This window comes from Dendrobium catenatum, unplaced genomic scaffold (assembly GCF_001605985.2).
Source record: "Dendrobium catenatum unplaced genomic scaffold, ASM160598v2 fragScaff_scaffold_716, whole genome shotgun sequence".
NCBI classification, from domain to species: Eukaryota; Viridiplantae; Streptophyta; class Magnoliopsida; order Asparagales; family Orchidaceae; genus Dendrobium; species Dendrobium catenatum.
The window spans coordinates 17,237,442-17,251,441 of record NW_021319178.1 but is presented as its reverse complement, the minus strand read 5'-3'; the positions used below and the strand labels follow the sequence as shown (position 1 = coordinate 17,251,441).

General features: G+C 35.1%; 1 protein-coding gene across 1 annotated transcript in view; it reads left to right on the top strand.

Moving 5' to 3' along the window:
- The first annotated feature begins 724 nt into the window (after positions 1-724).
- Positions 725-14,000, top strand: part of LOC110105908 (isovaleryl-CoA dehydrogenase, mitochondrial) — a 16,122-nt gene continuing 2,846 nt past the window's right edge. The window contains exons 1-10 of the mRNA XM_028696133.1: positions 725-1,006; positions 2,346-2,429; positions 2,501-2,558; positions 7,737-7,861; positions 7,953-7,997; positions 8,172-8,220; positions 8,317-8,426; positions 11,795-11,871; positions 12,148-12,198; positions 12,285-12,349. Coding sequence (XP_028551966.1) covers positions 899-1,006; positions 2,346-2,429; positions 2,501-2,558; positions 7,737-7,861; positions 7,953-7,997; positions 8,172-8,220; positions 8,317-8,426; positions 11,795-11,871; positions 12,148-12,198; positions 12,285-12,349 — 772 coding nt within the window. The 5' untranslated portion in view covers positions 725-898. The remainder of the gene's footprint in view (positions 1,007-2,345; positions 2,430-2,500; positions 2,559-7,736; positions 7,862-7,952; positions 7,998-8,171; positions 8,221-8,316; positions 8,427-11,794; positions 11,872-12,147; positions 12,199-12,284; positions 12,350-14,000) is intronic.

The following is a 14,000-nucleotide window of genomic DNA, read 5'->3' as shown; positions in this document are numbered from 1 at the left end:
AGATCCAAAATATATATGAGTGATATTTAAAAAATAAAATATAACTTGAGTACAACAATAACAACAAGGCTTTTTCCCACTAACTCGGTCGGCTATATGAATGCTTTTTATCCATTTTGTCATATTAATAGTCGAATTCTCATTTAAATATAATAAAAAATCATTTTTAATACTTCTAATCAAGCTTTTTAAGTTATTAACATACCCAGGATCTAAATATATATACTATCCTAATAGGATCATTAGAAAGTCGACATTTTAAAGGGCCAAACCATCTAACCCTACTCTCTCTAATCTTATATGTCACTAGTTACTTCAACAATTTCACGTATATACCAGTTTTACATTATTTCTAAATGCAAAGTCATGCATCCACCTAAACATTCTCATCTCTATGCCACTCTTACTTCTATGCTTCTCTTTTAATGATCAATATTCTGCAATACAAAATATTAGATGCCTCATCATCACCTTCATTGTTAGTCTGACTATTTAATATAACGCGCCATTTTTTTATAAATGACTTAGAATAAGATAATGAAAGTATTATAAAAGATAGCTCCAGTATTATAAAAAAATCATTAAATGATTTCTTATTACTTAAGTTATTTTTATTAGAGTAATAAATAAAGTAAAATTTCTTTATTTTTTCACATTTAAAGCTCTCAATTAAAAAAAATATATATTTATTATTTATTAAGATAAACTCCACGGAAGCTCCATTTCCATACGGAACATATTCTGCAGGCGAGGATAAATCAATAGTTTAATACGCCATTTGAATTTCTATGGTTATCTGCTCAACCTTTTTATAATGAGCTCTTCCCTGTCCTGTACACGAGCACCGACGAAGTTTCTCCCTCCTCTCTCACTCTGAAGCCACTTCAGTTAGTCGGAGATGCAGCGTGTTCTCGCAGCGCGATGCGCGGCAGCTTCTCTGAAGCAGCTGAAGAACCCTAGAGCATTTTTCTCCACTTCCCTTCTCTTCGATGATACCCAAAAGCAGGCATTAATCTATCCCCCTTTTTTGCGATTAAAATCGGTTCCCAACTCGCCATGGTGCCTTGTCGATTTGATCGTGGTGTCGGATAATTTTGTTTGATGAAATTTATTCTGTATCTCAATCATGCTGATTGTATTTAGAATTTCATTGTCTATGATTGTATGCTGCTTCCTTGTTGCAATATTTTTTTTTGGGATTTTACGTACATACTACTTTATTTCATATTATTTATTAGGGCTGTCAATATTTGACATGACACGAAAATCCGACTCGGACTCGATATGAAAAATCCGGGTTGGTTGGACCCCACCTGTTTGAAAAAAAGGGTCGGGATCGAGTTCGCAGATTAGACCTGTTTTTTTCAAACGGGTCAGGTTAGAGTTGACCCGACGGATTTATTTTTTAATTGTTGGCAAACAAGTTTTGAAGTCTCTAAACCTTTCATATAAGTGGTTTGTAAGTGCGTTCTTTCACGCGATTCGAATTGGAGCCCTTAGGTGAAATTCTTAGTAGCTTTCGTTTGGAAAGATCCTGAGTCAGTTGGGTTTTAACAGTTTATATTTGATGCACAAAAGTTCAAGGCAGTATTGATTTTGATTACGGCTATAATAGAGCTGCATTTTCCAGTGATCTCATCTGGAAACAGTGCCAAACAAGTGAGTATGATTGCACTGGTTGAGGTTGAGTCAGATTCGTCTTATGTTCTAACTATTTGATACTGCATTATGCAACTGCTGTTCAACTAACCAATTTGGTGGAAATCATAATGCTATTTAAAAAAAATGGAAAGATGATGTTTCCTGATTAGAAGCTGTTTTGATGGACATAAAACAAAGTTATCTGAGAATCCATTCAGCCTAAGCTAAATAATGTTTTTACATGATTTTTCTTAATACAATCCTTGTAAAGACTTGAATTGATTTTTCTGAGATCAACATGTATTTCTACCAATATCATAGATATTATTTTTTTCTAGCTGCCGGAGGCTGTTCCTTAAACTCAAATATTATCAAGAAGAAAAGTTAGTTTTAATTGCAGAAGTTTTTACTCATTTATTAACTTCGCCCAGCTAACTGTAAATCATCCGAGTTTGAAGTACTTAAAATACCATTTCTTGTAGCTCAGGTTTTATGATTTGCTATAAACTAGATGTTAACTGTTGTTTAGTGCAAACAGTAGAATTCCATTGAAAATTTCAACTAGTTTTTTAGTTGATTATGCCAGCCCTTAAGCTTTGTGTCCATTTTGGAGAATTTGTTGACCTGAAATTCTATTTTTAATAAATCTGAGTTTTTTTATTTGCTAATTTTCTGGCACTTTATTTTTTTTGTTTATAATGAAGTTTAAAGAGAGTGTTCATCAGTTTGCACAAGAAAATATTGCTCCTCATGCAGCAAAGTTGGATGCAACAAATCAAGTTCCAAAGGTTATACAACTAATCCGTTATTGAATTCTTGTACTAGCTTACTGTTTACTGATAATTGTACTATCATTTAGGACGTTAACCTGTGGAAACTTATGGGAGATTTCAATCTTCATGGCATCACATCACCAGGTAAGATTATGTAGCATGCATGAAGTTGGGCTTTACTTTCTTCTATAAATCTGTTCACTTACTTTTCCGGGCCATTATTTGAAGATCATTGTTCCTTGAGTTTAACAAGAAACTCAATCATTACCTTCCTTGCTAGTTACTAGAGATTGACCTGAGACTAAGCTTTAATGATGGATTTCACTCACAACGTTGAATTCTCTTTTCCGGGAGAATATCAAGATAATAGTGAATAATGAGAGTTGAATAAATCTTCAGTTGCCTATGTGTGTGTTAATTCTCATACACTAGCCTTTACCAAGTATGTATTGTTTGCTACAATTTCACTGCATATATGAATTATCTTATTTTGCAATGCGTGATAGTTGAACGGTGGCAAGTTTAAAATAGAATTTAAGATTTTGACCCGTTTCTAAAATCAGTTTGGGTTGACCCAAAGATGAGTTGAATGCAACCCGGGTGAGTGTTGGTTGTTTGTTCTCTCTCATTCTCTTCTCGATTTTGCTCTCGCACTTGCCTGCACAATAATCGCGCTTGTATCGCACGCAACACATGCGACTGTTCACACTCGCACCTTGCACCTGCACTACCCCCAACTGCGCTCCGCTCGCACAGAGCATGCATGCTTGCACACCGCAAGGACGCTGGCCGCACCCGCACCCCGCAGCCGTGCTATCACCCCCCGCACTCTCTCTCGTGTCGAGCAGCTTGCACCTCGCCCTTGCCCCTCTTCCGCGTGCGTCTCGCACCTTGCTGGCTTCTCGGAACTTGGGTTAGATGGGTCGGGTTGGGTCAACTCGAAAACCCAGCGGGTTAGGTCTGGGTCTAAATTTCTGACCTGTTTGCCTAATTAGGTTGGGTTCAAGTTGAATTAGTTGAACGCTTGTCAGTTTAGAGTTGGACTAGAACTCGACCCGAAAACCCATTTTGACACCCCTACATACCATAGCTGATCTAGTCCACACTCCACAGTGCTATCCAGGGGATTATACTCCTTGCATTTTAACTTAGCAGCACTAACCCATTCATTGGGATCTTCAAAAACAACAGAACTTGAAGAACATATCAGAAGCATGGGAGGACAAGCAATAAAATTGTGAAAGATATTGCTCCCTCTCAACATTTCCACATGTTGCTTAAGACGGCCCCTAATTTCAACATCCCCTAGAGGATCGTACCTATCAATGGCACTCCAAATGACATCCTCATTAGGCTCACCAGGAGGCAAGTCGTCGGGTCTCCACCATTGGAACATCATCTTGCATAAGAGAAGATTAAAAAAATGCATGAAGAAAGAAGAAATAAATCTAAATGCATAAGGAAAGAGCTGTAAGCGAAATAATCTTATGATGGTCAACCGAGTTACAACAAATATGGTTCGCTCTAGACGCGTACCATATTTGTTGGAGGCATTTGTTGATCTCTATATAAGTGTCACTACTAATGCAAATAAAGGAAATTATGATCGATGATTGCTATAAAAATCAATTTGTCCAATTATAAAATGGATCGCATCAGTGCATTCAGGACATCGAATTTATCAAAGAAGGGCCACTCATCTGCAACTCGGTTAAAAATCGATGATGAAAGCGAAATTTGGTGGGTGCAATGCTTTACTAAATTGCTCGAATGTCTTTTAATCGCCAAGCAAACCGAGCCATTGTGATTAGCGCATTGAATTTACCTAAGGAGAGACCCTTCATAATCGATTTGAACAAAAGTGGTAAAAATCAACGGTCTACAGACGTGACGATATGTGACGTTGCTCGAAAGACGTTCGTTCATGCTCACCGTTGTGTCTGAATCGTTGAAATCATATAGAAACGACTGTAATATTGTTTGGGTCCTTGCATAAATGAATACTCAAAATTGACACAAATTTCAAGATGATATGAATTTCGAGAAAACTGCATGAGGTTCAATACACATATTTTTTTCTTTTTTTTTTTATTTCATTTCATTTTATTTTTATTTTACATAATGAAATAAAACTCAAAAAAAGAACCCATATGTAATATTCTAACCTAATATTCAAAACCCTCTTATCCGTGACCAAATCTCTGCAAATTGGCCATCGCATTCCCTATATATGCAATGCCTCCCTATCAAATCCCGTCAACTGGTTGTGAGAATAAAAAAAAAAACTTCTCTCCTCATCTCATCCTCATACTCATCTCCTAGTGTCGAATCCCACATCCAAAATGAACCCCACTTCCCCTCAATATTGTTTGAAAAGCTCTTCACTGCAAAAACCTTATGCTTTAGCCCACCTTATGCTTTAGCCCTGCCTCCTTCCCTTTCCCTTACTCTTCCTCTCATCTGACCTCCACAAACCCAAACACTGGCCTCGATTATTAGTGGCATTTGGTATCTCTTTTTTATTAGCCCTTTTCTTTCATTGTCTTTCGGACTCTATACACTCTAGTGGGCATAATTTCGGTTTCTTTCTTTCTCTGAGGAGCTAGGCTTGGGGCTATTGCTCCCAAAATGACTTTCAACTTCCCAGTTGAGCTATTTCTTTTAACCCATTTTAGATTTGCATATTTATTTTGGGTAGGAATGTTAGACTCTAGCTCCAAAGTTGGGAGCATTGATGGATGGATGGGCAGTGGTTGCTAAGCCCACAACATTGCATTCTTATTTCTTATGTGCCTCCTTATTAACTTTTCTCTATATGAAGAGGCTTCAGCGTCATACCTTCCAAATGCGAATGGCTTGTTTGGCAAGACGATGGTGTTGGCAGGCATCACAACAATTTTCTTCCTGGCTAAAATGCTTTTCAAAGCTAGGGTCCCTAATTGAGATAGCCTATCAAAAATTGAGGCCCTTTTTTGGGGGACCTCATTAACAGCAACAACTTTGGCTTGTTGTGGTCGTCATGATGAAAGGTGCACACGACTAGTAGTGACTTCAGTAAAATGAGGTCCCCTGACAGGCCCTTTGGTAACCATGTTGCATACACGAACGATAATAGTTTGTGCAGTAGTTGCAGACAATTGCAAACCCCCAAATTGGATGGTTGTACTGGAGTTTTCAATATTAATAACAACATTGACCAGTTGAATATTGACACCATGTCCCAGCTGAAACGTAAAAGGAGTCTTCCGGAGGTCTATTATGTACGAAAAGAAAGATGGGTATTAGTAATCAAAATATGATATATTACCCCGTACTTTCAAAGCTTAGGAACTCGACAGAAAGAAATAAGATAAATTTATAACTTGTGTAATTTCAAAATACCGTTTAAAGAGTTTTAATGAGTTTTAATTAAAAAAAAATTCATTTCATGAATGATATTTAAATTTTAACTCATTAGATTTTGTTGTTACTTTAGTTTAAATATACGACTAGCTAAAGATGGAAAGAAAAACCCTCCTTAGTGGAGTCGTTAGAAATTTGTTGGGCGCTGAAAATTTTAGCTTTAGGCCTTGGCCTCTCCGCATTATATCATGGAGAGTTTTAATGAATTAAGTTTCGGAAAATTTTTTTGTAAGGCAGAGTAGATAGAGATAAGATACTACACAGAGATTTTGTCATGTTAGTGAGAGTTTTAAGATATGAGTTCTGGTTTCCTATAGGTGCTAACCTCTATAGTTAATTATCCCTCCCAATAATTAGAGAGATCTTTCGATTAAGGTTGTTCGTTGAATATATATGTAGTATCCAACGTATAGTAGCAGTAGATTTAGAATTTAAAATTGAAAATTTTATCACTCGTCACTTAAAGAAGATGGAGGGGGAAATGATAATGAACTCGATCAACATCCCATGGTTCCATCATCCTGGGCCATCATGGTCCCTACTCTACTTGTTAGAGGAGGTAGTGAACCTAACTTGATCGAAGAAGACGCGAAAGGAGAAGAACCGAGGCGGGATTCACGCTGGAATCGCGGGAGATGACCTATTCGGCGCCGATTTCAGCTGAATTTGCGGCAGAATTCACGGATCTGTCGGATTAGAGGTTTGTATGCTGGATTTTTACTTTGCTTTCTCCTCTCTTTCATTCGTTTGGGTATTATATGAAGGTTAACAAGGAGGTAGTGAACCTAACTTGATCGAAGGATCCTTATCGGTAGCCATGGATTATGTTATCCAATGGTACTTTATAGACTTGGGGTGAATATTTGTCTAAGGAGACATATTTGCATCCACCTTAGCTAATAAAAGGCTTTATGCCCCGTCGATTATACCTTATTAATTTATTACTCAAGGTTTTAAATTTATTGGGGAACATATGGGCTCTGGCCGTGACCGTAATTTAGTGGTATCATTTGGAGGCAAAATCACATGGTCATAACCATTTACCTGTGGTGTCATTTAGCGGCGAAAACATCAGTTAGAGGACATGTGCCACGTTTTTACTGGTAGGAGATGATTTGAGTATGATTCCTAGTGATATTTTCGACTAGACATTCACTCTTTATGAGCTGAAGTGATTTCAAATTTATCCACATCGACAAACTGTTGTCAAGTTTGGATGAATTTTTACTTTAACTATTTAGGTGATTAATTTCATCTTAAATATTTTAGATTTTAGTGATTTCGAAATTTTAAACTTTATAATTGCCTTTATTTGCATTAGTAGTGACACTTATATGGAGGTCAACAGGTGTTTGCAGATCTATATCTAAGTTTGTATCCCACTCAAGATTGATTAATCACTTTGCCTACACATTCTTAAAAGTCTTAAGAAGGGGAAACCACCAAGCAGCTATTTTCAAGCTTAATTGCTTAGCACTCTCATCTTCTCTTACTGTTTATGAAAGGAAGCTTTGATCCTGCAAAAGCAGGGAAATAATATCATTATAATTCTAATATTAGAGTTCAACCTCCTACCCAGAAGCAGTATCAATTTGAGATATTAGACTTGGCATGGAAAAAATTTGTATATATTAAGATGACAGGGACTAGATACATAATGATTTGGTACCAATTATATAAATCATTTAAGGATTTCAAGAAGAAAACATTAAGCTGAAGCTGACCCAATATGATTAGGATAAAGTTAACTTCAAATGTGATTCCCTATTAAAGAATTTGATGGTATACATTCTTTATCTTGTTCATGTACTAAAAATATTTGTAGTTTTAGCTTACTCCTAATCTTTTAGGTCCGAGAGCTTTTTAGTGACTATATATATAAACTATTGACAAATAATAACAAAATTATTTATGCACCAGAGGAATATGGAGGCCTTGGTCTCGGTTATCTTTACCATTGCATAGCCATGGAAGAAATCAGTCGGGCTTCTGGATCCGTTGGTCTTTCTTATGGCGCTCATTCAAATCTTTGCATTAATCAATTGGTAATGTAGCTTGCAGTTCTAAAATGTTTCATACTAGAGGATGTGACGGAATACTAATAACCATAATAAATGACTTTTTTTCACCATGAAGGTCCGAAATGGAAATACTGCACAGAAGCAGAAGTACTTACCGAAGGTTATCTATTAGCAACTCATCACATGCACTTCTATTTTTGGCTTGACTGGTTCCCGATAATTTCTTTTTATTTCATTAATCCGGTATTTTTACCTCGTTTATTCCTAACCACATGTGGGGCTTGAGCTCTACCTGGTAGCCTGTTCAAATAACGAACTGCATTTTGTCATGTAGCTAATCAGTGGGGAACATGTGGGCGCATTGGCAATGAGTGAACCAAATGGTAAATTGATCTCTGACAGTTATTGTTTGTTACTTCTTTTATTTCTCGTATTTTTTTCTTTTTTGAAGAATATATCGGGCTTTTCACATATTCCAGCTGGCTCTGATGTTGTTAGCATGAAATGTAAAGCTGATCGTGTTGATGGTGGTTACATCATAAATGGAAACAAAATGTGGTGTACAAATGGGCCAATTGCTCAGACGTTGGTATTCCTTTTTATCTCCGATTCTACTGATGGATTACACCCATTGTGAAATTGTCATTTATTGTGTATCAGATTCTCTGTTAACTGAACAACTTTCTTAACAAATTATTATAAAAGGGGCGTGTCACTAAATTTAGTTGTCTTTTGTAAGCCTTAAGAATCTTTCCTTCCCCTAAAAGGCCCTTGCTTTGGTGACTCTCCTTAGTTTGAAAACTTCCAACGATACATTAAAAGCTCACCTTGCACTAGGTATCAATTCTATATATTTTTAATTTTTGTATGGATATTTTATTCATTTGTCTTTTCAGCCTTATTTTTATTTCATAATTTTGTCAGGGCAGCCTATTTCATTAGATTTGCTATTTATTTTATATCAATAAAAATATTTTTATGAGTTACATAAGAATATTTGGCATGATTTGAATGACCTAGATGTGGTAACCCTTCTTCTTCATACATTTTGAGAGACTTGAAGTATTCTCTAATTTTCTTGTTCAAGCTAGATGCTTGCCTATTTGGTTGTAAATTTTTTTAATAGTTCTGATGTAGAACGAGAATGACTACGACGCCTCCTGTGATAGATGCGCCAAATCTTCGTGCCGATGTCCGCATCAAGTTCTTCCTATATTTTCATTCAGAATATTTATCTTTTACTTCCTCTTTATTATCTTTTCTATTTTTTTTGTCATCCTACATTAAATTAGTATTAGAGCAATAATTCATTCCTTAAAGTTCAAGAAACTTGAGTTTTGAACTACTTAATCATCTAAAGCGTTATCAAATCTTAAGGTTAACCTCTTCATTTTTTTAAATTTCATGAATTTTCGATTTCCTCACTGAAAATCTCATTTCTCTCTCTTAATTTTCTCTTTTTTTTACTTTATTTATTCAAAAAATTCTCTCTCTACCTTAACACATGTCTAGCCTTATCCCAACACTGAAATTCATATCCATTTTATTTCTAATAGGGTTTAGAATTACTATCCTTAATTATTTCTCTTGTCAATGATCCTTTAAAACCTTATCCATCTCATAAAACACTCATTTAAACTTATTTTACCTATAATCAAAATATATATTTAACCATCCTCTACATCATTATAATAGATATAGAAATCTGTTTTCTTTCTGAGCTAGCTTGCCACTTTAACTTACAAGGCGGTGCATGTTTTTCTGCTGTTGTTTTTTTCCCTTTCTGTTGAAGGTTTTTAGATCTTTTTCCGTAAGGAAATTAACAAAAGTCAAGTTTTGACTGTGGACTACGATCCAGGTGAATCTTGTCTTACTAATGAAAGTGCAAGTACCAATCCTGACATTTGTAACTTGATGATCACTTTGTACTTCCTCCATTAGAAGTATCATCCACCTTTTGATTATTTATAGTTTAAGTAGCATGAACTAAATGAAAATCTATGATGCACAGACACGGACACGGCGACACGGATACGACACGACACGGACACGGGACACGCCAGTTATTGAAAACATAGGACACGGACACGGGTTGGACACAATATTATAGTTTTTATATTTAAAAAATAGTGTATAAAAATTAAATAAGTATAATTTTAAAAATAATTTGAAAATAATAAGTCATTTAACTAGAATTTATGCTTAAAATGATTAGTATTAGGATGTCGAGAGTCAGACGTCGATGTCATTTATCAGTCACTGAGAGAAGAGATGAAAATACCTTCACTGCAAAAAAGAAATGAAAATGAGAATATTCGATGATTAGGTATTAAGTGCGGATGTTGATTTGGTGTTGGGGATAAGAAATAAGAAATTTAGTTTAAATCCCATCAAATACAAGAAATTTTATTTAAAAAAATTCATAAAATATTTAAGATACGCATGTCGGACACGCGTGTCCAATTTGTATTTAATATTTTTTAATCGGACAAGTTTTCGGCGTGTCTGACACGTGTCAGAGGAGTGTCGGACGAGTGTCGGACGAGTGTCGTGTCGGATACGGTGTCGGACACTGCACGCCTCTTTGAGGAGAAGTGTCGGTGCATCATAGATGAAAATTTGATTCTTAATAGGATACAATAGAGAAAAATGATTCAAGTAGCCGACCCCTCATGGTGGAATAAAAACTTGATGTTGTTATTGATGCATTGTCCCTATCGCACTAGTGAGTAAATTACTTTGCATCTTTGGATAATTGATGAAGACAATTTTGAATTTTATGGATATTTAAGGCATATACTGATCTTGTTGTCATTTCATTTTTTTTGGTTAGTAGTTTTAGACTGTGTTATTGACTTGTAGTTTGTCATTTCTTTTACCTAATTATGCATCCGAATAATACGAGGATATTTTGACATGAACACAATATTTTGAATATGGAGGCCGATATTAATCACCAATTTCTTGATTTTGATTGTCGATTAGGTAACGTGTTGGGGTGGTACAATGGCCATAGGATTCTTTTTTTTTTTTTCTTTCCTTTCTACTTAAAAGTTTAATCTACAAGTTAAGGAAACCACTAATATTTGAACATGATACTTTTCAGTTAGATTGAGTTGAACAATACCTCTATACTCCCACATAAGAAGGCGTAGTACCTAGTGCAAAGGCTTTACATTGATGTTGATTCTGAGGAGAGGTTGATGCACCTCAGCCTTGCATTGTGGAATGCTTTGCTTTTTTCTTTTTTTGGTGTTTCGGACCCATGACCCATAGATCATCTATGATCTCCCATGACTTAATGAATCTCTCCTCATGAAACGTGTCATACAAGTGCTGATGTGACTTTAGCTCTTTTATAGGTGAATTTTCTTGAGGTAATACTTGATAAAATGTTGTTTCAATCTCTTAAGTTTAACTATTGACTATGGTATCATTTGTAATGGAGCGCGGATCAAAGGGGGGTAAAACTTAGTCAAATGCAACATAACAGTAACTGGGTAGCTATCTGACACCAAATGTCAAAATTGAAGTTCAACTAATGGCATGCTAGTACCCGACTCTAGTTCTCAATCTCATATTTCAGCTCTTTGCGTGCCATAAAACAGATATATGGTTTGCATGATATAAGACGAAGATTGAATGAGCTGATGAAAAAAGACTCCATTTTGCATCATATGCTATGCAATAATGTTCGCATTTGCAAAGCTAACCGGTGGTTGCTCCTAAATATACCATGTTATAATCTTTTTAAAAATCTTGGAAATTTGAGAAACACTGTTTATGTTTTAAGCAATTATCCAGTTCTATGTGTTTTCCTTTTACCTAAAGTAATTATACTTTCTGAACAAGTTCTTGCGATTTTATAATGCTATCTTATGAACTGCTCATTTGGATGAAGACAGCTTCAGTAATGTGGAGAAAATTCATCTTACTGATAAAGTAATTTTGCTATAGGTTATTTATGCGAAAACAGACATTAATGCTGGATCAAAAGGAATCACAGCTTTCATAATCGAGAAAGAGATGCCAGGGTATTCCCTCTTGATTTCTTTTTTTATTTATTTTACTTTAGGATATTCCTTCTCTTCTCCACCATCCCTACCTCCCTTTTTTGAGTTGAGATATTTTCACATTTCACTAATTTGTTTGCATTTTGTTCCTAGCTTTTCGTAACATTACCGGGATACTTTTTATTACGAGAGGAGATAGACTTTAGTTTGAGGAGTTTAATTATCTAATCTGTTTCTTTTGCACAATTTTTAAAAAAATTGTTTTCGTTTTGAATATCCTATTTTTATATTTTGCAGATTTAGTACTGCTCAGAAACTGGACAAACTTGGTATGCGAGGGAGTGATACGTATGTTTTGCTTTCATATGGCAATATACTAATACTCATCCCCTTAAATTAATCTTATTTATTTTCTAATGCTTGTGTTCTTTCAGATGCGAACTTGTTTTCGAAAACTGTTTTGTTCCTCAAGAAAATGTTCTTGGACATGAAGGAAAAGGTATTTTGAGCCTATTGACATATTGTTTGTTGAAATATGGATTATATATATATATTGTGTGTGGAAGATTCATTTTAGTATGCTTATGAAAGAATTAGAAGAGAAATAGGGAGGAAGAAAAGTTAAATAATGTGTATTTTAGTAAGAAAGGTAACACAACTAACACAGTACATTTTTTTTCCGTAAAACTTGCTAAATTTATTTATTAGAATCATTAGACAACCCATAATTGCTTCTTACCATGTCTACTAGTAATTGCAGCTTCGCTATTAACCTTCATGTGTGTCTTGTGATTAATTTGAGTAAATACCATGAGGATTACGACCAATTAATGTGATGTCACATGAAATGGGTTCAAAACACCTTGATGGTAATAGAAATCGCACAAACTTCTCATGTTTGCAAAATAGGCTATGATGATGGGTCTTGAGCATCAAAATCACCTAAGAAGCATTTCCTATGATTAATTTTTTTTAAAATTTTTTTATCAAAATGTCAAACAATAGATATGATGTAGAGAAAAAGTCACTCGAACATTATTCATTTACAAATGGATTTTCCCAATGCATCTAAAATGTTAAAGTCTTTCGGAAGAACACCCATATTGCTTGTGCTATCTCACAAGGCGAAACATAAATTTATTGTGAAACCCTAAAAATATTAAATGATACAACAATAACAACAACAACAACAACATCAAGCCTTTATCCCACTACATGGGGTTGGCTACATGAATCCTTTTTCTCTATTGTGTCATATTAAAAGTCAAATTATCATTTAAATCTAATAAAGAAAGGTCATTCCTAATATTTTCAATTAATAAGCAAGTCTTTTTAGGTCTACCCTACATTTCTTAACCAGTCAATTAATATTCTACTCTATATAACCGGGGATCATGAGGGTCGCCTTTTTATGTGACAAACCATCTAAGGGCTCTCTCTAATCTTATTTCATAGTCTGAGCAGTATAACTCCAACCTTTTCTCGTTATCATTTCGTATCTATCTCAATGGTAAAGCACTCATCACCTGAGCAATCTCATTCTGAACAATTAGGTATTAATAGCTTCTTTTAATGGCCAACATCGGCATAAGTTGGCAAGGCTAACCTACTTTCGTTATAGAATGTTTTCGCTATAAGTTTGAGGGGTACATTTCTATGCAACCAGCCGATGCATATCACTCCATTCAACCATCCAACTTGAATTTGTATAGATATATCCCCATGTATTTCACCAATCACTCTGTTATAAATAAGAATCCCAAATATTACAAACGTGTACTCTTATTATGAACTTAGATGTCAAAGTCACAATTCCTTCACTAGGTCTATTACTATAAAATTACACTCTATAATATTCGTTTTAGATCATACTCAAGCGAAAACCTTTAGCACTAAGGTTGACCTCCATAATTAGTTTAACCTTCACTCCTCTCTAGTTTTTATCAACAAGAACGAATATATAGCTAAAAGCATACAACCAAGGGTACATCCTTTGCAAATGTCTACATGAGAAATCATCAACTAAAAGCAAAAAGATATGTGCTTAAGGCTGTCCTTGATGTACACACCGACAATACAGGTAGGAAGTATTGGTAACCACCCTTTGTGTTTTGATAACAAGTAATAGCTCTGCCATACTATCTTTATAG